This window comes from Aulonocara sp. 'chitande type north' Nkhata Bay, linkage group LG1 (assembly GCF_057382095.1).
Source record: "Aulonocara sp. 'chitande type north' Nkhata Bay isolate Kocher_YH1m ecotype deep benthic linkage group LG1, A_spYH_male_GT1.1, whole genome shotgun sequence".
In the NCBI taxonomy this organism is placed as follows: Eukaryota; Metazoa; Chordata; class Actinopteri; order Cichliformes; family Cichlidae; genus Aulonocara; species Aulonocara sp. 'chitande type north' Nkhata Bay.
Genome location: NC_141344.1, coordinates 1060586 through 1088085, shown reverse-complemented (window position 1 = coordinate 1088085; position 27500 = coordinate 1060586). Strand labels below are relative to the sequence as shown.

Here is a 27500-nt window from a genome sequence, read left to right as displayed (position 1 = left end):
ACACACACACTGAACTGTGCCCTGGTTTTTCTGACTGATTTGACAGGAAGAAGAGCTCAGTCACCGGACACCGAGCAGGCCGCAGCACGCAGGTACATCACTGGACATTTTGAACCTCACCCACGCAGCTCTTTGCGTTTACACCTGTGCTCACATATGGAAGCCAACCACGGATGATAAACAGGAAAACTGTAGATACCAGAGATGTACTTCATCAAAAAATGGTTACGCAAGAATATCAGAGAACACGAGGAAGAGGAGGATCGGGATATGATGGAATAATCGCAGAAGGAGCTGCGTGAGAGACACGGCGATCACGTCGAGTCAGAACCTGAAAAACAGCTTTCGAACTCGGCTGAATGTTCCCTCTGCTCCCTGCACGTTTGTGTTCAATAACTGCTCTGGTCACCCATAGGTTCGTTTCTTCCACCTGACCATGGCTGCTCGCAGCTGACCTCGTGGTTAGGAACCCCGGTCATGTTTAGTACGAAGGAAACTGGATCCACCTTAAAAACACGACATCCTGACTGAACCAGGACAAGGCGCACAGAGCCGTCTGATGCATGAGAACCATTTTCACATCATTTACTACATTTTCCTGTTTTGTGTCTCTGCTCGCCGGCCGTACCCTCCCGCTGCTTAGCGAGTGTTTGACACTGTTAATCCCGTGCTCATCGCTCGCCTTTGTTGGCTGCTGCAGGGGTCCAACCGTGCCGCTGTGACCTCTATTGTAGTGCGCTCAGGAGGGGAGAGGTGTTCACGCACACACACACAGACATCTGCAGGTCATCATCATCATAGTGGGAATAATACCAGGGATGGTTATCATAAAGGGAGGCTTTGAGCTCCCGGCCGTCTTGGGAAGATGATTTGGCCGGCCCGGAACAATGAACTGTGGGAATCCGCTTGTCCCGCATTGATCTTCCTCCCATGGCATCCCCCGCAAGGCTGTCAGAGCGCCGGATGGATAAAAAGAGCCACAACATTTTTCTTTCTGTGCCTCCCGCTCCCTCCCGGTGTCTTTCTTTTCTCGCTGTCAGGAGGGCCCTCGCTGATCAGCGGGGATGAGCTGAAAGTTGAACTACCTGTTGACAGGACCTCTTAAACAGCCCTCAATGACATATTGTGCAGAGAGGGAGGGAGAGGCTCCTGTTCACTCAGTTTGTCACAGCTCTTGTGCTGTCTGTGCTGAAGTGGAGCCGGATCGTGTTAATCCACTCGTGTTCTTATGATTCTTTCAAGTTCAAGGAGCTCTGTGGAAAACTGCTGTATATTAGTGTAATGCCGAGCTGACTGGGATCGGTGTAAACGTCACGTTCTTTTTACGCAGACGTGTCTTTGTATTAAAAGCACCCGTCCTCTCGCGGGCTCCGGGTCCCGGCCCGCCAGCCTCGGGTGGAGCTGCGCTCGAATCTGGCAGGTGTTCTGTGACTGTTTCTGTGTGCAGTTGAGTGCGGAGTGTTTTTGCCTCATTACAGAAAGTAATAATGCGGTAAAGTCAAAGTGCGAGCGAGAGGAAGGAAAACAAGGCGGCTTTTTTATTGGATTAATTAGACGTCTCGCAAAGACCACCTGCAATAGAACAAAACACGAGCCGGGAACAAACTCATATGTGCAGCGCTCGAACCGAACCGTCTTTTGCCAAGAGGTAATTGATCTTTGAAAAGATGAGGAAGCTCTGTTTGTACTTTGAAAATACACTTAGAGCTTTTTAATGAACCCGACTGTCCCCGCCGCTCGCCTAATCGCCAAATATTTAGCACGTGAGGAACATATGGCCCACGTTGTCCCTCCGACATCAGAGCGCCGTCGCCGCGGCCCCTGCGTCTCGTTAACGATTCGGTGTAGATATGATTGAATTCGGCACATTGTGAATAACGATTGATTTGTTTAACGCAATGAATTTGTTCATTAGGACTTAATGAGGTATCGCATTGTGATTAGTCGATGGGTTTCGTGTCGATAAATGCCAAAATAACAAAGTAAAGTCCGACTAATGGCTTTTCGATCCCCCCCACCCTTCTCGTCTTAAATGTCAGCCAAAAGTTTTCTGACAAAACTCGAGCCTGACAGCAAATTCACCAAGAACGCTGTTTATTTGAATATGAATTCATAACAGGCGGCCATCCCTAATGCTGCGAGTGCCTTTCATATGCAATAATTTATATGGTTGCAATTAGAGAGGAGCACATTTAAATCCTGTATGCATTTATGATGCATGCTACCATTGATAAGAAAGAAATGAACTGAGCACATTTAAATGGTGACTGTAATATACTTCCATTGTGTCACAGATACCACTTATAATTAAGCTGAGGATTGAAGAGAAACCAAGTGAAATCAGTTTGTGTGAGCGTGCAGAGGATTCGCCGTGTTTGTGAGTGCACGTGGAGCCTCGCTGAATATTAAACCACAAACTATAAAGACAACAAGCGAACCGTCGTGAGAAAATGCTAAAGGAAGTCTTTGTGGTTTTAGAGGTATCGGAGGAGCCAATAGTTTTAATGAGGCAGCGTTGCAGCACATGCCAGGAAATGATAAGGTCGTACAGGTTAGAGAATAACGGCACATGTACTGTAAGAGCACAAAGCTGGCGTTCGTAACAGAGTCTGCGGCGAGGGACGGCGGGGCCCCGAGTCTTTCCCCAGGATGGCCGGTAAGAACCCGAGTTCTCCTGTGACAGCGTCGAGCTGCTCGGTTTGGTGAGAGCAGCGAGCTGCAGCGCACTCGCCGCGTCTTTTAGAGGGCACTCGCATGTCGAATTGTTGTCTGTAGTCAGAGGCTCGTGTTTGACTGGCTGCGTGTCTACGGCTCGTACACCGCCCTCCAATTCCCCGCACGCGTGCTCGTGCGTGCGGATGTGAGCAGAGGGGGGATGTCACATAAGAAATGTCCTTTTTAATCAGGGGAAAAAATATAAAATGACTCGGGAGCAAGGCGAGCATATTAATGTGCCTCATTTGCATACGCTCGTCAGCCAGGATACGTTTATAAAAAACACAAACTGGATTCGTCAGTTCATTTCACATTATTCCATTGTCTATCTGCCTTTGTTATATGTTAAAGATAAAGGCAGAAATCAAATTGAAGAAAAGGGCAAGCTGCTATCTCCCCAAATGAGCAACAGCTCATCAGCCTAGTTTAAATCACAGATTTCTATTCCAAAAGGCAGCCGCTTCTGTAAAAAGGGCCCATTCAAATAAGGTCTCCTCCAATATATGCACGGCTGCTGATGGAAGATGGGGTGTCACATAAATACAATTTAAAACCACAAGTCGTTTAAAGCAGCCTAACAAAGTTTGATCCTTCCCAGCAGTAATTCTCCCACGCCGTGGGAGCGTGTGTGATAAAACTATATGGTGACAAATTAAAGGAAAAACACCAGCTTGTGTGAACAAGCTTAGCTTTAAAACAGACTGTACGTAAAGGATGGACACCGATCGGTTCCTGGTCTGAAAGAGTGTGACGTTTTGGTCACCATGGTTGATTAAATCTTTTTGTTTCCAAATTTAGACGAGAGGGTGGAGCGGTCAGCTTTGTTCGCACAGTGTGTATGGGAGCATCAGGCCACGCCCATAATTATGCACGCTTAAATCTGGGTGATTTCTGAAGACACCCTCCCCCTGTGCAGGTGTCGTGAAGTTTGTGTATCAGGCTGTAAACATGGTTATTTGTGCTGCTTCAACACGGGGGTCTGTGGGGACTGACTCACTGCTGCCCCTGCTGGATGTCGGACGAACTGCAGGTCTTGGTTCATATTTCAGTCCTGTGGTTGATTAAAAGAAAATTAGATTTTTATTTCCAATTTGCTAAAAACAACTTTTTTTCATGCATGAACTGAAACGAAGGTAAAAAAAAAAAGGCTTGATTATCCTAATTATTTGACAACCTCTGAACAAAGTAATATATTTATCGTAACTGTGATTGTATATCATAATTCACATCATTTAGCACCTTATGTTCCAGTTATCAACGTGACGTGTGACCTTTAAATTCAACAGTATTGTGTTTTTAAGCATGTGCTTGAACGAACAAATACAGGAAAATATAGAGATTACATTTCTGTAGAATGATTTTAAGTGGAACAACAGCAAGACAAAGATTGCTTTGAAATGACAGCAGTGACAGGAAGTAGGTACATTTTCACAAAAAAATCAGGTTTGTGGTGCAGATCGGGCAGATCGTCACGGCAGGAAGGTGAGCGCTCAAAACGGACCCGGCACCGTCTCACAGCCTCTCAGCTGGACGGGTCACACGTTCAAGGTTTTCCTTTCATTTGTGGCCAGTCTGGAAATATTTCATTCAAGCACAAACTTTTTATTAGCAGGCTCCTAAAGTGATTTCTTTCAGCGTCACTCGGGTCAGATAAGATCTGTGACAGAGCACATCGAAGTGCTGTATGCAAGCCTGCAGAGCATAGCATAGCCATTATACTCTTAATGAATTCAGGCGCATTGCTTTACGATACTTGTGGGGAGAAATAAGGAGAATTCAAAGGGCAGCCCACAAGTGTCACATTCCTTTACACACAAGTGGAAAGTGGCCACAGTGTTTAATTCATGTCAGCGAGATAAGAATCCACCATCGGCAGTGTGTTGGAGGACTCTGCGGTACCAGAACAGGCAGCCCTTATGTCTGCTGACCTCCTACTGGGAGGGGAGGGGGGGGTTGAATGAACACTTAAGCCGAGCACGACGTGGTGTAGTGTGTGCTTCACAAACGTAGGTGGAGAAAGAGAAGAAGGATCCCAGTGTGGATGCCCTTTGCTCCTGTGAAGAGTACGCTGAGCTTCCTAACATGTCACCTAGTGCCACTCCTTCACGCCGCCTCGCCTCGAAAGCGCTTTTTGATGATTATAATGCTACATTAAAGTCCAGTGGCTGCCGCTGTTACCAGGCAGCGTGCTAATCAGCTTAATGAGATATCATACAATATTTTGTTGACCTAAGCAGAACCACACTTATTGTTTTGCAGGTTTGACCCCTGCAAGCAGCCATAGCTGCTTATACCTCTCCATCTGGAGAACAGATGGATGTGCATTAAAAGCACTGTTGTTTATTTATTTTTTACTTATGCATTCGCCGATGTTACACATACGGAATGAAAACACATTTAATGGCGTTACAACGTGGTGTGAAAACTGTGACATATTTCACCCAAAAGCCAGCAGAACAAAGAGCAGGCTGTTCACAGAGCAGTGTCGGTGTATCCACAGCATCTTCATGTTGTTTCCACCGTCCTGGAAACTGTGAAGAGCGCAGACAGCAAAGAGCAAAGCGATTCACATCAAATGTAATACGGCTCTTTAATGGAATATTGTGCCAAGACAAGTGTCGTGGCACCGAGATAAGAATGTTGTGTTTACTGGAGTAACCCCTTGGTTTTAAGTGCTATTGTTAATATCATAATTGTAGTATTGCCGTGGCTTCCCGGCAATGCAGTTGCTCCATTTCATTAAGGCGTGTAATTGGAGGAATTCTGATAGGATGGGCACAAGTAGCTTAATTATACACTGCTCACTGTGTTTACAGAGTAATTATTCCATCCAAAACGGCTTTACAATTTGAAAAAGTTCTGAGTCGCAGCATCCCCGCAGGCCTTCGGCGCTGACAGTTCACACTGGTGTTTTTATTTCACTAGGGCACCTATCCTGCTCCTCTCCAGCCCCACACTCATCCTTGGAGTGTCTTTACATGATTTTCAGTTCAAAACAAAAATCCTTTTTTATCTGATCCTGTGTCTCTATGACATCACAGAGATCCAAGAGCAGAAAAACTGAGTGTTTAGAGCATTACTTGTTGATAACGTGTACATACACCTGAAATATGACACAACTGGCATCCACATTTCCAGACACGTGGTTGGATGAACGCCCACACACTATCGTTGAATGTCTGTAAAATATTAAAATACGTCAAAAATGTTTCTAATACGTTTTTATTTTTCTGTTTCTTCAGGATGGAGGACTCTAGTTTATGTCTTGGTGTATCGTCAGTAGTGCCTGACGCTGAAGCCCACCTGAGCAATGCTGTTCTAAACGGCCGTTACCCAATCAGTCAAAAGCTTCACCAGCTCACTGCCCAGTTAGGACACGCCTTTCCCGACCTGCACCGCCCACAGCAGATTCCCGAAGAGAAGGCGGCCACGCCGTTGGATGAGAAGACACACCACGCAGCCCTGGCCAGTCAACCAATCAGCAGCCAGATGGCTCTACTAGCCAATCAGCTCAATCGAGACATAGACGCAGGGGCACTGAGTGGGTTAAACGGGCGTGTCGACCTGCAGCAGTTTCTCAATGGGCAGAACTTGGGCATCATGTCCCAGATGAATGATATCGAAGACGATGCTCGCAAGAACAGGAAGTACCCGTGCCCACTGTGTGGCAAGCGCTTCCGTTTCAACAGCATCCTGTCTCTGCACATGCGCACACACACGGGAGAGAAGCCATTCAAGTGCCCCTACTGTGACCACAGAGCGGCTCAAAAGGGCAACCTGAAGATCCATCTCCGCACCCACAAACTGGGGAACCTGGGAAAAGGCCGTGGCCGAGTTCGAGAAGAGAACCGGCTGCTGCACGAGCTCGAGGAGAGGGCCATCCTGAGAGACAAGCAGATGAGAGGGAGTGGCAGTCTCCTCCAGACCGCTCAGACGCCACATCTGGGCCCCAACAGCAGCTCAAACACCCATCAACAGCAGTTAGGGTCAACCTGCGCCCCCACCCATTCCTCCGGGCTCGCCACTCCAGACACAGTTTCTCAGCCGTCTTCCTCACCCAAGCCGGCCGGCGCTCAGGACGACCAGTCTCTGAACCCTACTGTGGGCTTCCGCTGCACCTTCTGCAAAGGGAAGTTCAAGAAGCGCGAGGAGCTGGACCGTCACATCCGCATTCTCCACAAGCCCTACAAATGCACTCTGTGCGAGTTCGCCGCCTCCCACGAAGAAGAGCTGATAAGCCATGTGGAGAAGGCCCACATCACAGCTGAGACCACGCAGGGCCAGGGTTCTGGTGGCTCCGGGGGCATGCAGATGGCCACCGAGTTTCGCTGCGAGGTCTGCGGCCAGGTGTTCAGCCAAGCCTGGTTCCTCAAGGGCCACATGAGAAAGCACAAGGAGTCCTTTGAACACTGCTGCCAAATCTGTGGCCGTCGCTTTAAGGAACCCTGGTTCCTCAAGAACCACATGAAGGTGCATCTGAACAAGCTGGCCATCAAGAACAAGCCACCCCAGCCCAGTGAGCAGGACATGGCCGCCGTCAACAGCATGAGCAATCTGGCTCAGGAAGCCCATGCCAACCTTTATTCCCGCTACATCTCCTGTCTTCAGGGAGGCTTCCTTTCACCAGACAAGCAGGGCCTCAGCGAGCAGCACCAGATGTTGGCTAAAGCGGGGATAGCCATGAAGGAAAAGGAGATGTTAGGAAAGCTGCTTGGACCTATGGCAGGTGCAATAGGCCACGGGCTAGGTGAAAACGAGAAGCGCTCACTCCTTGGCTGTCTCAACCTCGTTCCACCGCTCAAGTCGAGCTGCATGGAGCGCCTCCAGGCGGCTGCAAAGGTGGCAGAGATGGACTCGATCAATAGCTACCAAGCCTGGCAGATAATGGCTCGTGGAATGGCTATGGACAGGGCTTTCATGCCCAAGGATCAGCAGCAGCAGCACCATATAACTCCGGGGCAGGAAGATGAGATGGCTGGTGCGGGCTCCTTGGCTTCCTTCTCAAAGGAGAAACAAGACTACTCCTTGATTGCTTCCGGTGATAGCTCCAAGCAGAAGCAGCTCTCCGAGGCCCTGCAGGGATCCAAGGCTTCCAGTGGAGCAGTGATGTCCATGAAGGAGGATGGAAGAGGCTTTGACGGTCACCGTGATCTCATGTCCCACCACGGTAGTGCTGAGGCTCCTGGAGCCCTGGCTGGCTTGGGAAGCCCAAACATTGACTACAGCCTCTCTGGCCTGTCCGGCCTGAAGGAGAAGCCTTCAGAGTGCCCAGACTGCGGACGTGTCTTCAGAACCTACCATCAAATGGTCGTCCACTCGCGAATCCACGGTAAAGACAGGCGAGGCATTGACGAGGCACTTCAGCAAGGACTGGATGAACGCCGTGGATCGGCCAGTGACCCCGAGTCCCAGTCCATCAGCCGCTCCACCACTCCCGGTTCATCCAATGTGACAGAGGAGAGTGGCGTTGGCGGGGGACATTCCCAGACAGGAAGCATCCAGGACGACAGCCCCCATCCCTCCTCACCATCTTCAGGTAGGAGAACTACTTACTGAATCAACTAGAAGGCAGTGGAGCGAGCGTCCTCCATGTCTACCAGAGAAAGTGATGTAGATCTTTTCCTGTGATCCGCCTTTCCGTGAAATTTGATTTCTGTTCTAGTCAAATCTTTTAAACACATAAACAGCAGTGATCCTCAGCTTTTATTAAAGGAAGAAGACCTCGAGTGATGTTTGCTTTGGGTTTTTTAAGGCGGATCAAATGTAAAAAAACGTTGAGAAGAGATGCAGAGTCACATACAACACGACCTGTTCGTGCCTCCAGTCTCAAACTTATGCAGAGGGTGTAGTTCCCTCTGAGACCACATGGGATGCTCTGTTTGCTTACCTAATCTTAACCTTTAAGCTATCGTTAACCTAATCTTTGATGCTTTACATCATAGGTGTCAAACTCTGGCCCACGGGCCAAATTTGGCCCGCAGCCTAATTACACTTGGCCCGTGAAGCCATACCAAATTACTGTCAGAGCTGGCCTACTACTATTATACAGCTAATATATATATTGTTTAGTATTAAGCTTTGCTTGTTCCATATTCAGTTTTTCAGCAAAACGTGTTTGAGTCCAAAAGATTCATTCTCATATCTGGAGGAATAAATATATTTCAATAAATATTAACGTCAGGCCGCGACTTTGTTCCTGTTTCGAATTTTGGCCCACTGTGTATTTGAGTTTGACACCCCTGCTTTACATGATGGGTACATGTTTTTATATATAAAAACAGCTGATGAATAGCAAAGCAAAGTGTGTTCTCATCGTTGACTGAGAAACTAAGTCGACACTCACCGTGACCGTAGTTTGTGAAATAAGCACCTGAGCAGGCCCCAGAGGAGTCGCCCCCCTCAGAGTGTTAGAAGGCAAAGCAGGATGCTACGTCCATCTTTGTGTACAGTCTGTGTTAATGCTGGGCCGCTGCTCACTGTTTGACTTTCATTGAACTAGCGGTGCACGCGGCACATAGAGTCAGCTTTGCTCTGTTGTTTCTGCCATTAAGACTCCAGAGAACGCCATCGTGCCCGTTTGCGGGTTAGCAGTCTGTTTCCCGGGAGTGCGGGGACGAGCTCGTCTTAAGCACAGCGATTAATAAATGTCTTTAATAAACACGGCGGAGATGAGCGAACCCCTCCCCTTCCCCCACCCAGCCAACGCAGGCCGGCCGGGGCTAGATAAGTGTATGTTTAGTGGGATTAAGGGAGGCTCATTGCTAATGATTACACAAGTTTTTAAAGGTAACTTTTGGTTGCTCCTCAGGGCGCTACGCTGGCGTTAAGAAGCGCGTGCAGTAATTAGGTCACGAATACGCGATAATCAGTCGGTTTAAGCTAAACAAGACACTAATTAAAGATATACATATAAAGCAGGTCAAAAACATTAGCGAGCTTCATTTGCAGAAGCAAGGATGTGCTTTTAAGTCTTTTGAGAGAAAATATAAATATATATAAATATAAATCAGAGTGGCTTAGCTTAAGGCTGTAAGCAACTTAATTCCACCAGTGGAGACGAAATTGTTTATTTATTCACAGAGGCATGAAGTCCTTATCGTGCCCGTGTAGTGTGATGGGTTTGAACATGGGACAGGCTATGTTTATTTTAATCTAAGAAATAATAACAGACAACCCCCCACCCCAATTAGGAATTAATGAAAATGAGAGTGAGATAAAAACCTATTTTCTTTATAGAGACTATTAAACATAACACTTCTCAACAGGGTGGGGGTGTAGCGGATGTAATTATCTTCTGAATTTTAATGCTGGAAGTTTCTCCCCCTCTCTCTCCGTCCCTGCGTCTCTTTTGACTGGAGCACTTTGAATCTGACGAGTACAGCTTGTGGCATTTCAGCAACTTCAGAGGTACTGTACGCAAAATGAATAAATGCACAAATTCAAATAATAAAACTCGCCGTATTTACCGCCAAATGGTAGCGGAGAACAAAGGGTCGCATTAGATTTAGATGAGTGGTTAAATCTGGCCCTGGGGGCACCACCTTTGGAGGATTAAAGACAGAAACGTACGTAGAAAAACAAATTAAAATAGTGCGCGTTGCTGCGTGTGCGCCGCTCAGTCGCAGCGCAGCACGGCCGGGTTTGAAGCCGTGCAGAGGAAGTACGCAGACTGTGATGTGGACGGATGGAGTTTTTATGTGAAATTGAGAAGGAAACAGACTTGACATTGAAAGTGCTTTAACAGAGCCTCTTTTGCCACTTCCTGTTTTTTAATAAGAAGGAGCAGCAAACTTGACTCGTCGTTGTTCACAACTTACACAATATGAATCACGTTTGGAGCTCGGGGACTCTCAAATTAGAAGCTTTGATGTGTGAGAAAAATGTGTCTGAGTCTCATGTGGAGAAAGGTGTCATGCTTCTCCGCTGCATGCGTGTGTGCGGGGTTGCTTTGTTGCGTGTGTGCACATATCACTCTCGAAGAGTGAACAGGATGCCGTACTGTACCATTGTGTTAATATCTGAGGTTTGAAAAGCAGAGCTCGTGATTCTCTGTCGGCGTGTACCTGCGAGCATGTGTGCGTGCTCGCCTTCTACCCCGCCACCTACCCGCAGCAATTTAGAGTTAAACTTAAATTATAGTAATCAACAATAACATCTCAACTGTGAAAGAAGGTCAGCTCTGGCACTTTTGTCTTTGAGACGGCACTTGTTTAAAAGCAGTGCGTGCAGTGTGGAAGAAAAAGAGCAGAAAAACAAAAGCCTTTGTCAGAGATGTCCTTTAAAGACCTTCCTTATTAAACGCAGCTGTGCGGCACACCTTGAGCATCTTCCTTATTGAATATTTTTGAAAGAAACAAAGAGGTAATTACATATATGCCCATCACCATCCTTTTTTTTACACTTTTTTGTTTGGTTATCCTCGCGCCGACTTCCCCGTATTGTTTGCTGTGTGGGGAGGAAACGGCGTGCAGTAATCACGTTAGGAAGCCTCAGCAACAGGTAGCGCTGCCACGAGGACCCGGTGCCACGAAGGCACCGCTGCCTCCTCTTTCTCCCCTCTCTTCCACACAAATAAACCGGCGTTGCACGATGGCGTCGCTGAATGCGTAGAAAATTGGCTTTGCTGCGTGCTTGTAAGGCCTAAAGCTGCACGAGTCCTCTGCAACCATCCCGCTACCCTGAAACCCAGCTCCTGGCTCTAAAAGCACCGTGCATGCTCCCTCTGGCTCTTTCTTTCTCCTTCTCGCTCTCTGGAGAATCCCCCCGTCTTCATTTTCTTCCTTGCGTTTTAACATGGCAGGGATTAGCCGGCATATCCCTGGTCTTACCACGGCTCAAACAAGCAGGCAAAATGCTCGCTCCATACAAATTGAAATTGGATTTGCCAACTTGACGCCTTAGGTTATAAAGCGTGGATATTCATCTAATTGCGACAGTACAATGGGGGCGTAATTACACGTGCAGACAAACTGTTAGAGTGTAATTACTGTGCCATTAAAACAGGAATAAAGTCGAGCTGAACAAGATCCAGACCACTGTGGATGTAGCTAGCTGACATTAGAGAGGAATGTCTCCTTCGCTGACTTCCATGGAGATCGAGCTCCAGGTCCTCGGGTGTTCTGACCGCGTACGCTGTCCGTCATCTTCAGCTGCCTTTGCGACAAAACTCGAAAACTATTTCAAATTTCCCCAGTTTTCTGTAAAACATGGTGTCGGGGCGAGCAAACTGCACCATGTGACCCCCTAAAATAAAGAACGATGCATTTGCTGTCATCACGACTGCACACTTGGGTTTGGAAGCAGTCGTGAAGCCTGGACTGAGCATGCTCAGTGTTGCTGCCAGAGCTGAAGACGCGCTTGTCAGTTTGTGAAGGATTAACTGACAGCGTACAATTAAATAAAGAATTAAAAATAAAGAATAAAAACACGACACGTCCTATTTTCCCTCCAGTGTCAGTGAAGCAGCGACGTGAGGTCTAAAGTCAAACGTGACGTGTTTACAGTGAAACTCGACGCGTCTGCCCTCGAACTGAAACTGAAAACCAAAGAAAGTAAAAATGCACGAATGATACAAACTGCGAGCAGCTGGTTTCCTCTGGCGCTGGTACATTACAGTCAGGCCTCCCTGTTTTTTATTAGCTGGTTTTCCTCGCTTGTGTAACGTAAACAGACGTCGCGGCGACTGCGAGGAGCACCGGCACAGTAAAGGTGAACTCCTCCTCACCTCATTTGGCCGGCAGGTGTCGGCAGGGTGGTGCTGGTGGATTCGGGGATCGGGTTTGGCACCCTCTGTGGAGTAATCTGGCCCTGCACGCAGAATCGTTAAAAACAGGCGCTTTGAATCGAGGCCAGCCCTCGGTGAAAGATAATATATGTGTGTAAAAGTATGCGCATTAAAAAATAATGAATTACGGCTCTTTCCCCCGTTCCTTCGCCTGTGCGGATGACTTTGTCTTTGTAATTGACATCCGCTCCTCGCACTATTCTTCTTCGCTCTATAATCAGAGAAGTCGTGGTTACAAAACCTGAGCTTTCTGCCCCCCGCTCATTTGAAGAAGTCTGGCCTGTCATATCTGTATTTTTTATGTGTCACCAAACTTAAATAGACAGTCATTGTGTTACAGGCACATTCATTCCCTGAGCTGTATTTTTGTACAGTAGGTCAGGACTCTGGTGTCTGCTAAATGATAAAAGTTCTATTCAAACGCACTAATTGTCAGTGTGCTGCTCTGATTGACATGTCTCGGATAAATGCAGACTTAGTATTTTTGTACACGCTTGCACAATATAAAAGGCCAATTTATTTCTCTGTTCTTCTTTCTCATTTGATTTCTTTCTTCCTTTTCTCCTGCTCTCTGCCTCTCTGCCCTACCCCGTCTCTCAGACTCAATTTGTAAATATTACCACGGCAGGAATTAGCCCGGGCCTTTTTTAAGACAAATTTCAGTCGTATTCCAACGACGGAGGCTCCTCGGCATTCCTGGGTGGCTATCGGCGTCTAGCCTCGTCCTTATGAAACATTTATCGGCCCGTTTTATGTCTTAATGATCACGTTAGGATTCCCCGCTCGGTTACGAAGCCGGGACGGCGATGCCGAAGGAGAGGAGATGAAAAAATGACAGAGGGGGAGATGACAGGGCATCACAGTCCTCGGTAAACAGCGGCACATTATGCCATCCACTCGTTTCAACTCCAAATCTGTGCCAGAACACAGCTTACCTCTGCACACACACACACACACACCCTCTGTCTTCCCCATTTCTGTTTTATGTTTTTATAATTAAAACATAATATTTATCTTTCCACAACAGAAGGCTGCCTTACACTGTCAGGTAGACTGTTTGCATATTAATATTCTTAATACATCAACAAGCTATCTTCTCCGGTGTCACTGCTAAAAGTGAGCGGCGACCGAGGAGCTGACTCACAAACGGCGCTCTCTACTCCACCAGTGCAGCAGGAGGAGGACGCCTTAAAAAGAGGAGAGAAGAAGAAGAAAAGGAAGCAACAAAGACATAAATTAACATCACAGTCACAACTTGTGCTGCCGGTGGAGCGTGTTTACTTAGTCTCAGCATTAAGATGCACATACAAATGCACAGATCCCCGCTAAATAAGCGCTCCCTCCTCCTCCGGGCGCGGCGACACTGGCTAAAAGTTTCTCTCTTGGATTGTGTATGTGTGTGCTTAACGGCGGGATGGGGGGCGGCTGAGGGTGAACGCCAAGTTCCTTTTCTCCCCGTCTGGTGACAGCTGTCTGACTCCGTCAATGCGGGATTCCTGTGAAATGAGGCAGGGCTCTCTCGGTCGGGGAATGCAAATGACGGCGGCGGACGATGGCGTTGCCGGTTTGAGCGCAAACGACCTGCGCCGGCCTTGCGATGCCGGGATCTTTTTATTTCTTTCCCGTTCCTCCCTCGCTTCATCATTCTCTAATTTTTCCCGCCCCTCCTCGTCTTCCTCCCCCTCCCCTCTCAATCTCCTCCTCTTAACCCCAGTGACAGGTCACATAAAAAGCCTTTTGTGTCAGCATCAGGGCGCTGACATGAGAGCAGAAGGCTACATGAAAAATGTTCTTTTTTCCCTTAGCTGTTGCTATCTCGTCATCGTGAAGAGGAGAGCGAGGCAGGGAAACGAGCGAGGAGCCAAAAGTGAGAGAGAGGAATTAAGTCCAGGGATTAAGATCTCTGAGCTGGGTTTTTTCCGTCCTCTCCCCCTGCCACATTCCAATTGTTCTTAAAATATTTGGCAATGTCAATTAGTAAGTGAGCAGAGCTAGCTGATGAACACAATTTTCCAGGCGACTGAGCACCCTATTGTTGTGGAGCGAACAGCAGATTTCTGAGGTCATTATCATTCCCTGTTAGCCGTGCCCAGCTGCTCTCCTCTTGGCTCCAGCCAAACTCTGCTCTCCTCTCTCCTTTTCCCCCCTCGCTCTTATACATCATCTTTCCCCTCCCTCTTCCACCCCGCACCCCCGCCTCCGCCCGGCCTGCGCCGTGTTCGGGGCTGGTTGGTAGCGAGGCAGCAACAGGGGGCCTTCAACAAGAGGAGGGAGGGGAGGGGGGCGAGGACGAGGAGTGCGAACACGAGAGGGAGCGCGGGGGGAAAACAGCTCGGTGACATAAGATTGAAGAAACCTGAGCGAGCTTTTCAGGAATAAAGCGCTTCATTTTCTCCCGTCGCCTTGACCTCCGTCCCAAATGCAAAAACGTGCATTTTTTCGTGACCTCAGAGTGGAAGAAACACGGCGCCGATTTCAGATTAAAACCGAGAAAACCAAAGAGAAACACCTGCCTGCCGCTGCAGTTTGATTCAAAAGAACCGGCTTCTCTTTCATTCTGCACAAAGCATCCAGGTATCTGCATCTAAACATCCAACGGCGTCTTTCTGTTTTGTTTTTAAGAAAAATGATGAAAGACGCCTTTGTACAAAAGTACGAAAACAAAAAAACTGCAGAGAAGGAAGGAAATCAAAAATCTCTCACTTGTTTCTGCTTTCCACTCGTACATCCTAATGTGTTCCCAGAGGCCTATTCACCCTCCCCTTCTTCCTCCACCCTACTGTAACCCCCCCCCCCCCCCCCCCCACTTCCTCCACCACCCACCCACGGCTGCTCTCCCTCCCCTCAGAGCTCCCCTCGCACCGACGTCTTTGCAGATTTACACCAGAGCAGGAAAAAAAATCAGGGTTAAGAGCGCTCCACACCTGTGAGGATCTTATGATTTAATAAACTCTTCTAAACTTTTGTTAATTTAAACAGCTAAAAAAAATGAATGTAAGAGAATTAAAAAAAGAATAAATGAAGGTTGGTGGAGGGATACCTGCTCTGCGGTCAGTCCCACCTGTCGGTTATCTCCGTCCTCCAACCTGTAGAAAGTTTGCATAGTTAACACTGCGTTAGCTATCCTCTGTGTGTGTGTGTGCTGCAAAAAGAGAGGAGGAGGAGAAGAAGAGAAAGAGTGAGAGTGAAAAAGGGTGAGCGGCATCAAAGCGTTGCTCTCAGCTGCAGCTGCCAAGCTTCCTCGTCCCCAGTTAGCAGCCATCCAGCTGTCAGGCTGCGCGAAGAGGAAGAGAGGGGGGAAATCTCTCACCAGCCATATGGTCCCCGGTTCTGTCAGAGACACTCCACGCTCCGTGGGCAAATGGCAAACTCATATATCTAATCAACACTCTTAATATCCAGACCTGAGACCGAGGATATTTTCAGAGCGTTGCCTTTCGGCGGCGGCGGGGATGTGACCTGGCACTCTGGGTTTATTGTTGCAGGAAACACTCGTGGAAAAACCAACCCGGCCCAGTGGCCCTGAGCACGCTGGCTCACGCTGATGTAAGAAAAAAACAATCGCACAAAGGCAGGACAGGAATATTAATTCTTTAAAAAATAGTTTTCTGTAGTAGCCGCCGCTTTAAGGAGCGGCGTAGCTTTAAGGAAGCAGCAGTGGGACTACTTTCAGTGGATTCATACATCCAGCAGGTGAAACAGAACCTGGTTCTGCCGGAGGTTTCTTCCTGTTCAAAGGGAGTTTTTCTTTCCCACTGTCACCAAAGTGCTTGCTCTCAGGGAGTCGTCTGATTGTTGGGCTTCTCTGCATTGCTGACGGTATAGAGCACGCTGAGGTGACTGCTGTGTGAGCTTTTATTTAGCCTCCTTTTGTGTTATTTTCTTATATCCTGGTTACATTTTTGAACTCGACCTCGTCACAGCATGAATGCCCGTTACACGCTGCTCTGTGACACCGACGTGCGCACCGGATAGGCTCGAACCCTCCTTTCAGTGCAGGAGGAGCTGTTAGCGTTAGCATGGCTCGGCCCAAGAGAATGGGCTCGAATGTGGCTTTGTGCTGTCTGTTAGCGGGATGCTACACCTGCTCGTCTAATCCTGGCAGGCCTCCGCCTCCAGTCTCTCCGGCTGCAGAGTAACACGTGCCTTATGGCATAACAAGCCACACTGAATCACGACGAGGTTTGTTGGTATTACAGTGACATCGCTGTGTAAAGCTTGGAAACAACCGTCGCCCCTGCCTCGCCGGGACGGGGAAGTGCGAATCCCTCCCCAGCTGCAGAAAACAGCTTTGAGTGTGCGAGGAGGAAGCATGCAGCAGCGAGTGATGTATATACAGAGAGAGTGACGTGAGGCGGAGCAGCAGAGAGAGATTTAAATAGAAATCAGGAGATTTGGATCGAGGGGGGGGGGGGTCCAAGTCCCACAAATCTTTGCTCAACCCAACAACCTGAAGCAGAGGCCATTAAAGCAGAGAGCCGAGATATCAGCTGAGATGGATACGGTGGCAGCGATGGTTTGGAGGGATGGTAACTTTAATGGCCCCACTGGGTTTTTAATGAGTGTTGTGCCCCAAACAAAATGAGCTAATTAGTGTTATCATCCATATATCAGACCTACACACACACACTGCTGTGCATGCTCTGGCACTCGCAGCCTTTTCCATGAACTTACTAACATCTCAGATTCACTCCTTTCTCTCTGATTTGTGTCGCCAGTCACACCTCGTCCTCCTGCAAACACCCCGCCCCCTCCCCGAGCGCCGGGGTCGTGCCCTGTTTGCGAGGGGAGCGATTATGTCTACACTGGTTTAAAATCGCGATAACAATACCACGAGCGGGCGTTTGGGGACACGGAGAAAGAGGTGCTCGGGCCAGTATCCCGGCATTTGGAGCCCCCGTTACCTGCGCCGGCGTAAGCCGTGTGTTTGTCACGCCATCGCCTCCGGTTGACCACGCTGCCCCACCAGCCCCCCGCTTTATTTCTCTTGCGCTAAGCCTATTATAAAATCAATAAACAATTGAGCTTTTTTCCAGTCCTTTTAAATCTTTTTCTCCTCTATCCTCTGAGATGAAGGGGAAGCATGCAGGCGGCAGAGCGGGGGGCGGGGGCACAGAATCAGTAACCCCTTCCTTCCTGACCCTCGCACACGTCATTTGCACTTAAACGCAGCGTGGGAAATGCGCAGGTGAGGCCTCACGTGACCGTGGCTCTGACCGCTCCGTCGTCTCTCCTCTCAGTTACACGGAGCTGCCGCCATGATGATTGAGGGGTTTTTAATTGTCACGCTGTGGAAATGTAATAACCCTCGAGTTGTTAAAAATCAACAAACACCAACTCTGATAGCCGATTTTCAAATCAGCGTCAGAACTGTGGCGTTTACACATTTTAATTCGCTTTGTCAGTTTAAACTCATATTTCAAACTGGGGCGACAGCACCAACTTCTTCTCCCAGCAGTCACGCACGAGTCGGAAATGAGCGCGTGCAGCTCTGTTTGCTCTTCTTTCTCGCCACGTCCAGCAGCAAGCCGTTTGTGGGGGAAAGCCTCGCCAACAAACTTTGGTGAAGTCACGGCGGCGTGCGGAGCAGCCGCAGACGCTGACATCCTGTCACACTTTAAGATAAACAGTCTTCTGCGCTCTCTTCCACCCACCCTCCACTGGCCGGACGTTTGACTGCAACAGATTTCAGCAAGCTGTTGATTGTGTCGTCTTGGACTTTATTCGTCCTGGCCGACCCTCTCTTCAACACGACCGCTATTGGCCGACCCCGGCCCACACCCCCGCCCCTCCCGCCTCCAGCCAAGCCTCGATCTTTGGAAAGCTCTCGTCAGGATGGCCTAAACTAGGCTACACGTGGACCGCGGACGTGTCCGCGCTCTCCCACGTGGTCCTCGGAGACGGGGGCTCACAGCGTGCCCAGAGCGCGCGGACGCCGGACGAGCATTTGGCCGGCGCGCTCGCTTTTCCCCGGGTTTGTCCCCCTCGGGGACCCTGTGTGGGCCGCTGGTGGTGACTGTGCTTCAGGCAGCATGGTGTGGCCATGTGTGTCACATCCCCCCTTGTCATCCCACCAGACGGAGGGCTGTATCATGGCTATCATCCTGTCACACTTGGATGAAGCTTCTTCGCCTCAGAGTTTGACAGTGACTTGCCTCAGTGACAATTAGCATCAGAAGCGGCTCTCTTATCCACCTGGTTCAAAGGTCTGCGCGCTGAAGATTGGCAGGCGTCTAATTTTCTGTCTCCCGCTGCTGTCGCCGCTCCCTCCGTGTCTCTTTCTGCTCTTCTTTTGTCGTGCCATGTTCACCATCCCTTCCACGGCACCTCCGGTCCCCGCGAGCGGGGCCTCGCGCCGCCGTATCTCAGCCCGATTCAACAGGAGGGCTGCGCAGAGAGGCGTCGGTGCTCGCTGCCTGCGCTCGCTGTGTTTTCCTCCTTCTTTCGCTTATTTCCACTGGGAGGAACACTGACCTCATTTGTGAGGACAATAACCCCCTTGACTTTGGGGATTAAGACATGAAACCTTTGTGGATTAATTAGGTTCAGAGCTGAATTCATTTTGTCGCCACGCAAAGCAAAGAGAGAAAGAGGCAGGAGCGGGACACGGGCCTATTATGAAATTGCTATTTGTCCAGATATAGATATATTAAACACACATGTTGGGGCTGATCGCATTTACATCCTCCAGCAGAGTGACTCTCCGGGCAAAGCTTCAGCACAGGAAGTAGGGGACCGGTGCTGAGACAAAGCTGACCCGCCCAGCTCATCTCTCTCCGCAGGGTGGCACGTGCGAGCGTGGGCCGCCCGACCAGCTTCGGTCTGCACCGAGCCCCGCCCCGGGCCGCAGCCCCGATCTGGGCGCGCTCGGCCCGCCGTCGACTCTTAAGCCTGTCACGCAGAGCAGCGAGCAGCGGCGCCGACACTGCCGCAGGAATCACATTATCTCAGTTGTCGTGGTAACAAAACAAAGTGTTTGTTTTCCAAGATGCAACTGCAATTTAGACGCTTTACACCTCTCGTGTGTGTGTGTGTGTGTGTGTGTGTGTGTGTGTGTGTACAGGTTCTTACTATACTGGTGGGGACCAAATCCTGTCCCCACAAGGATAGCAAACCAGACGTGTGTGTGTCAGTGTGTGTGTGTGTGTGTGTGTGTCAGTGTGTGTGTGTGTGTGTGTGTGTCAGTGTGTGTGTGTGTTTGTCAGTATGTTTATGTCAGTGCATCAGTGTGTGTGTGTGTGTGTGTGTGTGTGTGTCAGTGTGTGTGTGTGTTTGTCTGTGTGTGTGTGTGTGTGTGTGTGTGTCAGTGTGTGTGTGTGTTTGTCTGTGTGTGTGTGTGTGTGTCAGTGTGTGTGTGTGTGTGTGTGTGTGTGTGTTTGTCTGTGTGTGTGTGTGTGTGTGTGTCAGTGTGTGTGTGTGTTTGTCTGTGTGTGTGTGTGTGTGTGTGTGTGTGTGTGTGTGTCAGTGTGTGTGTGTGTGTGTGTGTGTGTGTGTGTGTGTGTGTCAGTGTGTGTGTGTGTTTGTCTGTGTGTGTGTGTGTGTGTGTGTGTGTGTGTGTCAGTGTGTGTGTGTGTGTCAGTGTGTGTGTGTGTGTGTGTGTGTGTCAGTGTGTGTGTGTGTGTGTGTGTGTGTGTGTGTGTCAGTGTGTGTGTGTGTGTGTGTCAGTGTCTGTGTGTGTGTGTGTGTGTGTGTGTGTGTCAGTGTGTGTGTGTGTTTGTCTGTGTGTGTGTGTGTGTGTGTGTGTGTGTGTGTGTGTCAGCATATGTTATTTGCGTGTATCTTTAGCTCGTTTGTGAGACGCTGTGTTTACAGGATAAAGGTGTTTGTTTCAGCAGCTGAAGACGTGTTAAAGCATTTTTCATGTCTCGTGCTTGTTGTAAATAAAAGCGACTGTTGTCTTATTAGAGTAACACCTTCTAAATGCGACAGCCCCAGGTAGAGCTCCCTTATGGACCGAGTGTGGAACATGTGCTTGATGAGATGCCTTCCTCGCTTTCATTTACAGCTCTCCTAACGAACATAAGTCTCATCGTCTCTACCTACGCGAACACGCCTTTCTCTTTCTGCCCTCGAGTTACCGTCGCCCAGTGTCCCGCGCAGCGAGCATATGTTTATGCTCGTGATAAGGTGGTTATAGCGAGCGAATGTCTCTCTTATCCGCTCGCTGTCGGTGCGTAAACCTCCGTGTGAGCATCTTAGAAGGACTCGCTCTTAGACCCGGATTAGGCCTCAGATTCCTGCGCATAAAGCACACGGAGGCCTTCATGAGACCTGGTCTGGAAGGACGGGCTCTCAAAGGAATGATTTCACTGAGATACAGCCGTGCAGCGTTGCAGACATGAACCCGCCAGTCTTCCACACGTGTAAACGGCTCTAAACGACAATGAGATTCCATAAAAAGTGCAAAGAAAATCTCTTCCTCAACTCACCTCAGAGGCTCGTGCAAATAATCTCAGCATGCAACGCAGAGACTGAAGCATTCAGATGCAGAGGTCACACAAACGTCTTCTTAGATTCAAAAACAGCAGCGTGTGTGTGTGTGAGCACAACCGAATAAAGTCACATTGTGCAGTAACAGTGAAAGACTGCTCGCTGTGATGAAAACGACTAAACGGTTTTAGCCGAAACGTTTAATCACAGGAGCTGTGCTGCAGTCTCTGCAGCAGCCTGACCTTTCCACTGTCGACCACATTTAGTCCTTCTAACAGGCACCAGATGCATGTGAACGCCTCGGGCGCAGGCTGCATTTTAGCCACATGCTAATCACTTCTTAGATCAGCTCTCTTGGGCCTCGGTCACACGTGTACTCGGCAAGTAGTCGCTGGGTGAAATCAGTCGTTGCTTCGGTTACTTTGTCTGCAATAACTCACCAGCAGAAGTAAAAGTGCTCGGCGAGCAGTATGCAAGAGTTTGCAGCCAATCAGAGATTTTTACTCCAGCAGCCGGTGGTTGGCAGATGGTCGCTCTTTTATAATTACTCCGGTACATGAAGCCCAAAGGAAAAGTTTAAACCAAAGAACCGTGAGGCCAAAATGCCTGTTTCGTGACAGATTTCAGAGAAAACGACGAGGGCGGATGTCTGGTGCAATCTACATACTGAACTACAGCTGCTTTTTAACAAAAGACTATAAACAAGGAGACAAATGATAAATACCCACATAAAGCAGCATCGTTTGAACTGACAGATTTACTGAAAGCACCTCTACTTTGAAACAGGCACGAAGTGGAATCGGCGCCTTCCAGCGGTTCGTTTGAGCTCGGATCACATCAGCTCGTTTATATGGAAGTTGTACCTGTTTTGCATGCCTGCACATGCCCGAAGGTGAAAGCTTTACGGCCGAAAAGCCTGTCAGAGAATTTCTTTGAAACTCGAACATCTTTGAGCTTTTTGTTTAGCATGTGGCTAAAACGTAGCCTCAGTGGTTTGTTGGTGATCGGCTGGTTGAGAGGTTAACAGAAGAAAAGCTCCTTTGGGGATTATTTTGTTTGATGGGTGCAGCTCAGTGATAGCTCCCTAAATTGGCGCTGAGCCCCGATAACTGAGAAGGCCTCGCTCGAAGGACGGCTTTTTCCAGAGCGCCGACTTCTTTCGAGGACATCGAGGCAGACTTTCTGTAATTTCAACAAATGCACTACGCAAGGACACAGAGGCTTTCCGGAGACATTTAACCCCTGGGCCTCCAGCCATTCTCTCCTCCTGAGAGCACAGGTTTATCCCGGGCTTTCACGCAGACACTCACATTTTCCCCAACGGTCCCCCCAGCCTTCCTATCCCCCGTCTTAAGACACGCGGCTAAGTCAGGGCTAAGCCACAAAACGCCCTCCCGGGAGGGCGGATCGACCAAATGCCACCTCTCCTGGCAGGCCTCGCAGGTAAGGTGTAATTGTGCCGGCGCAGTCCTCTCCGAGCCAGCGCTCTGTCCTATTAGACACAGTGATGAGGAGTGGATTTTCAGGGCCAGGCTGGGAAAGCTGCTTCGGTCAATCCTCCCTGCCGCTCAGCATCGTAGTCTGATCCTCGAGCCCAGCCCTTACTTCACGTTTCTACCTGTTTTGCTGGTTCTTGACAAGACGGGATTTGGTCCTTTGTCTTCCTGGCACTGCCTTTTTTCATCTTTTGGAGAGAAGGGCAAAGCGAGGATGAGGGATTGAAAGTTTGTGGAGGAAAGTTTTTGGAGGACGTTTCTGGATTATGTTCACAAGGCACAAGCTGCTCACAGTGTGAACATGGCACATTGTCAATGAGATCTATTTCCATGACGATTATTTTTATACTCCAACAATCAGGGAGCCGACAGCACAGTACCACAGGAGGAAAAACAGTCCTTCTTCCAATTCGATACACACTCAGTAACATTTTAGCTGTAAATACTAACAAAGCCATGAGGGAGAATATAGTGACAAGATATCAACCTTCCTCCCGTTGCCGCTCAGCTGAGTGTCCTGTTGAGTTGTCAAGAGCGATTGGTGCCGATTCCGATCGGACTCGGCTCTCCACTGTTCAGCGTTGCGGTAAATGCAACATCTGATGGCTTTCTGAAATCCAGCGTGTTGGACAGGTGAGACGCTGCAGCCGGCGTCACTTTTGAGATGCGAGTTAGCGCCGTGTCACCCTTCCCCATCTGTACGCTTTCAGCGCGGGTGGGCGGGCGCTCGCACGTTTCCGACTGCATTAAAAAGTCTTGTAAAAAAAAAAAAAAAGAACATTTGTGCAGTCTATCGAGAATATGGCAACTCAACAGCAGATTTGGAATTCGCTGCTATATTCAGTGTCACTATTTGACTCGGTGTTTGGCAGACTGGAGCAGGGTGCAGATTGAGAGACAGTGTCACAGGGAGAGGGAAATGTCGTGCCTCCTTCATCTGCCATTTACACTGCTCCCACTTATTGCTTCCCTAAGCTTTTCCCCCCTTTGTTCCAACCTGAAAGAAAGCATCAGTCGCATCCACCTCCTGCTTTACATAGCGTCCCTGACAGGCTCTGTCAGATACATCAGTGCATTTCGGCGCGTAAGACTCGTCTCCCGACGCCTCGCTCGCTGCTCAGTGGGCTGCTGGAGGGCTTTCTGTGAGACAGAAGGGCTCGGCTGCAGAGCGGGGCGAGAGCCAGGCGTCTCCATGATTTTTTCGGGGTGCATCACCATCTCTCTGCAAGTGCCAAGCGCACACCGAGGCCGTGCCATTCGCTGTAGAGAGCGTGCGACGGGGGCACGCCGTCCTCCCTCTCTTCCAGGCTTCCACGACGAATCTGGTTGCCACATTAAAGACAAACACCGCGAATAAAATTGTAATTCAGCGAAGCTGTAATGAATGCAGCGAAATGGTTGTCTAGTGAAACATTTTGTGAACTCGATTAGAGGTGCTAAACCATTTATTCGCAAAGTCTGTTATTGCAGACATAATTTGTGTGGCAGCACAGTTTACCTAATTTTATTTATGAATCCCCTGGTCAGTGTTGCTTCTACGTGAACGAGCGCGCGGACCATCTAAGGAGGAGGAAACGCGGAAATGCTGTCAGGAGCGTCTCACGATGAATTAACCTGTAAAGCTGCTTTGTCTCCCTCTGCCCGTCTGAATTAACACCCCATCGCACTGATCAATGGCGCCCCGCTAACAGCGTTAGACGTTTTGTTTTAAAATACCAGTGCCCAGCTGGTGACTCCTCGCACTCATCTGTTTGTCTCTGCTGCCGGTTCCTGCCTCCCTCCATCCTTTTCTCTCTCACTGTGTTTGTTTTCCAGGCTGGAGGGAGGGGTGCGCTGGTGGGGCTGGGTATTTGGCCCGCATCCTAGGTATCACATATCTGACCGTATTTCAAGCCCAAATGAAGCATGTTAAAAAAATCCCTCTTTCACTTTAAAGGTCAGACATTAGTGCTGGTAAAAATTGATCTGTGGATTTATGAATTTAGCCCCGTTGTTGGGGCTCCTTTGTAATGGAAGATTCAGTGGGGGAAGCTTAACATTGCATTGTTTTGCTTTGACAACGCAGCCACGAGAGCCCGTGCAGCTGTTCCCCGTGCTCACAATGGCAGATTAATTAACACAATCATGTGGCGCTGGCTCCAGCTCAACAGCCAGGTCTGCTCAGGGATAGATAGGTAAATCCTATACATGCTTTTCCAGGCTAGCGCCAGCGCTGGTGTGATGCTCCGCCACGGCGCCGTAGATTTGGTCATCGACTGGTCAGCTGTAGGAATGAAATGGTTTGCTAATTGCGCTGATGTTGGAGGGTGTGTGCGCAGTTTTTTCCCTGAAATCGTTTCAGTGGATGCAGAGAAAGCAAAGAAGCCGTGTGTGCACGTGTTTGTGTGCACGTGTTTGTGTGCACGTGTGTGCACGTGCGCGTGCACGGCCGCTGCCATTAGATGGAGCTGTTCTAATTAAGATTCTGCCGGCCGACCTGTCTCTCTTACTTACTCTTACTCTTACTTGCCTGACATTTTAAACTGTCTATTATGCCGCTTGGCTTTCAGGTGCAATGCTGTGTAAATGGCAAGTCAAAAAATTATGTATCTTTTACATACAGTTATCCATCAGGGAGGCGGCGGGGTGGGGGAGGGGGGCTGACAGATCGGGCCGGCTTTTTAAATTATTACAGGACTCTGTGATCTTTCTCCATTGATTATATCACTCTCTCTGCTGTCACTCTGTCCTCTCTCCCTCCTTATTTTTTATTTTTAATACTTCGTCGCCCTCCGCCGCGCACGCACGCGCACCTCTCCTCCGTGTTTCGCACGAGCATGACCGCAGTTTGTCAATATTTTACCCTTGGCCCATCCCCTGTGTTGATATAATGATCACTTAACAGTCAAGAGTAAGGCGAGGAGGAAATTAGGGCGTCGGCGGCAGAGAGGACAACAACACTGAAGCAATTATGTTTCTTTCAGCCCAAGCATTCTCACGTTAATGAAATCCCTTATCGTTAGGGGAAGAGGAAGGTGGGGAGAGGAGGACAGGTGCACGAAATGTACGTTGTTCATTTATCTTATTCTCTGAAATGAACGGAAGGAGCGCTGAGAATAATGCAGAGATAAAGTCCGGGCAACAAGTGTGCGTAGTATTTTTTTCTTATTGCTGGCCCTGCATTTTGCAGTGAGAGGGAGGGAGGAGAAGGAGTTTGTGAGGCAGATGAATGAGAAGGGAGGAGGAGGGGGAGGGCACGGTGTATCGCACGTTAGCATCTTCCTAAAGGACAAATCGAAGACGTTCCCCAGGCTAACATTTGAAGTATTTACCTTCCTGCTAAACGGCTGCCCTTTCCTCTGGAGATGAGATCAGTCGGTCCCGGAAAGTTTCACACATCCGGCTCATCAGCAGCTCCGGCTCATTTCTTTCTGTTTCATTTGTAAGATATTCCTATTAAATACAGTTTTCCATGCGTAGTGCACCTGTGGGGTGGCAGAGCGGCCATCTGCCCAGGGCTCCTCCAAGCTGCATGGACGGATGGGTCAAATTTCCAGTCACGTCAAACTTCAGGAGCTAATTTTTTTAATTGCAGGTTTGATTTAAGTACATTTTTGGAAAATGTCAGTTCTCTATTCAAAAAGTTCACTTTATTACCCCGACTCCAGGAAATGTCTATATTGAGGCGTTAAGCAGCGCCACCTAGTGGCTGGAGGTGTTAATAACTGTGAAAAACAACAGTGGGAACGGTTCATCCGGAAATCCCGGTGAATGAAATGTGATCGTGCCTCTGCTTCGTTGGATTTCTCCGTGTCGGCCTGTTTGCGATGTCGTGGCTTCACTGCCGTTTCAGAGGTCAGAGGAAAAAACGATGTTTGCACCAAACAGTGAATATTTCCCGCTCGTCAAACGATCACTAAAGACAGCGGCCTCCGCCTGTGTAACCCGCGACAACAGCTGCAGAGGCCCTGACTTCCTGTGGTGACAGACAGCGAGGTAAACCGCCCCGACGGTGGAGGAATACAACCACAACGCACTAGTTCTACTTACTGTTCGCTGAAGTGAGAGGATCAACCAAAAGAAACATGGTAGACTTTTGGTTTTACTGCAGAATGGTGTTTATCGTGTCACCTGTGCCCGGATGAGCTGCGAGGCAGTTATTAGACACCTCCGGACGGATCCTGGGGTGGAGTGTTTGAAATGTGGAAGCACTCGAACAGACCAGAGTGAGGAAGGGATGAAGGTCGGGATAAAAACTGAGTGAGGGGAGAATATCTGGCAGCGTGATTTCAGCAGCGATACTGGATAGATGATTAGTGATCTGGAGGGTCGGGGAGGGTCGGGGAACCCTCACGGTCTGAAGCTTATTAGAAAAAATCATAAAAGTTTTTCCGTCGACAGACGGCTCAGCGTGATGTCCGGAGGGGCAGCAGGTAAATACTCAGCAGCCTGGTTTGTTCACTCGGGTGCAGAGCATGGACCTGTGTGACTTTCATATCACAGGTAATAAACCAAAGAAGAAAGCTCCAGCTTCAAGACTGGCACTCCGGACTGCAGAAGTAAAAACACGAGTCAAAACTGAACGAATCAGAGTAGAGAAAGCACAGCGCCCTGCGCTCTCTATTCAGACTGTAGGTGTGTGAAACAGGACGCAACCTCTCAGTGGCACCATGTGACGAGCCCTTGGATGAGAACAGGCTGGTGTTCCTCATGGTCCTCGCAGCATTCATGTCTGAACCAGCTCAAAGTCAAATATTTGTATATTGGGGGCATTTGTTGCTCCTTTTGCAAAGGTGTTATGTAAGTGCAGTTATCACTGTCACTGACAGATGTTGCTGTGGACATGATTTATTTCAGCTCTGGGAGTGCATCTTAAAGACCAGGTGAGGATTTTCCAGAGTCGCATACCGCGGGGATGCCGTTGCATAGAGAGGGAAGTGTTGAGCTGACGCTAATGTCTGCTTCGAGCCGCTGCGCGAGGCTTCTCTCCATCACTCCTGTGAAGGAAAGCTATCTGATTGAAAACAGATCTGGGGCATTGGGGGGGCTGGCCGTAGTTCGTTGGATTTAATGACCCATTTCCTCAGCTGCCTCAT

General features: G+C 49.0%; 1 protein-coding gene across 9 annotated transcripts in view; it reads left to right on the top strand.

Moving 5' to 3' along the window:
* The window catches only part of znf536 (zinc finger protein 536), a 216622-nt gene that overhangs the window by 105566 nt on the left and 83556 nt on the right, over window positions 1-27500 (top strand). For 8 of the 9 annotated variants that reach the window (XM_086278038.1, XM_086274845.1, XM_086275657.1 and 5 more), the window contains one exon: window positions 5958-8251. In XM_086278038.1, the coding sequence (XP_086134164.1) occupies window positions 5959-8251 (2293 nt within the window). In that variant the 5' untranslated portion in view covers window position 5958. Of the gene's footprint in view, window positions 1-46; window positions 93-5957; window positions 8252-27500 lie in introns of all 9 variants that reach the window. The other variant, XM_086277255.1, reaches the window with a different exon arrangement.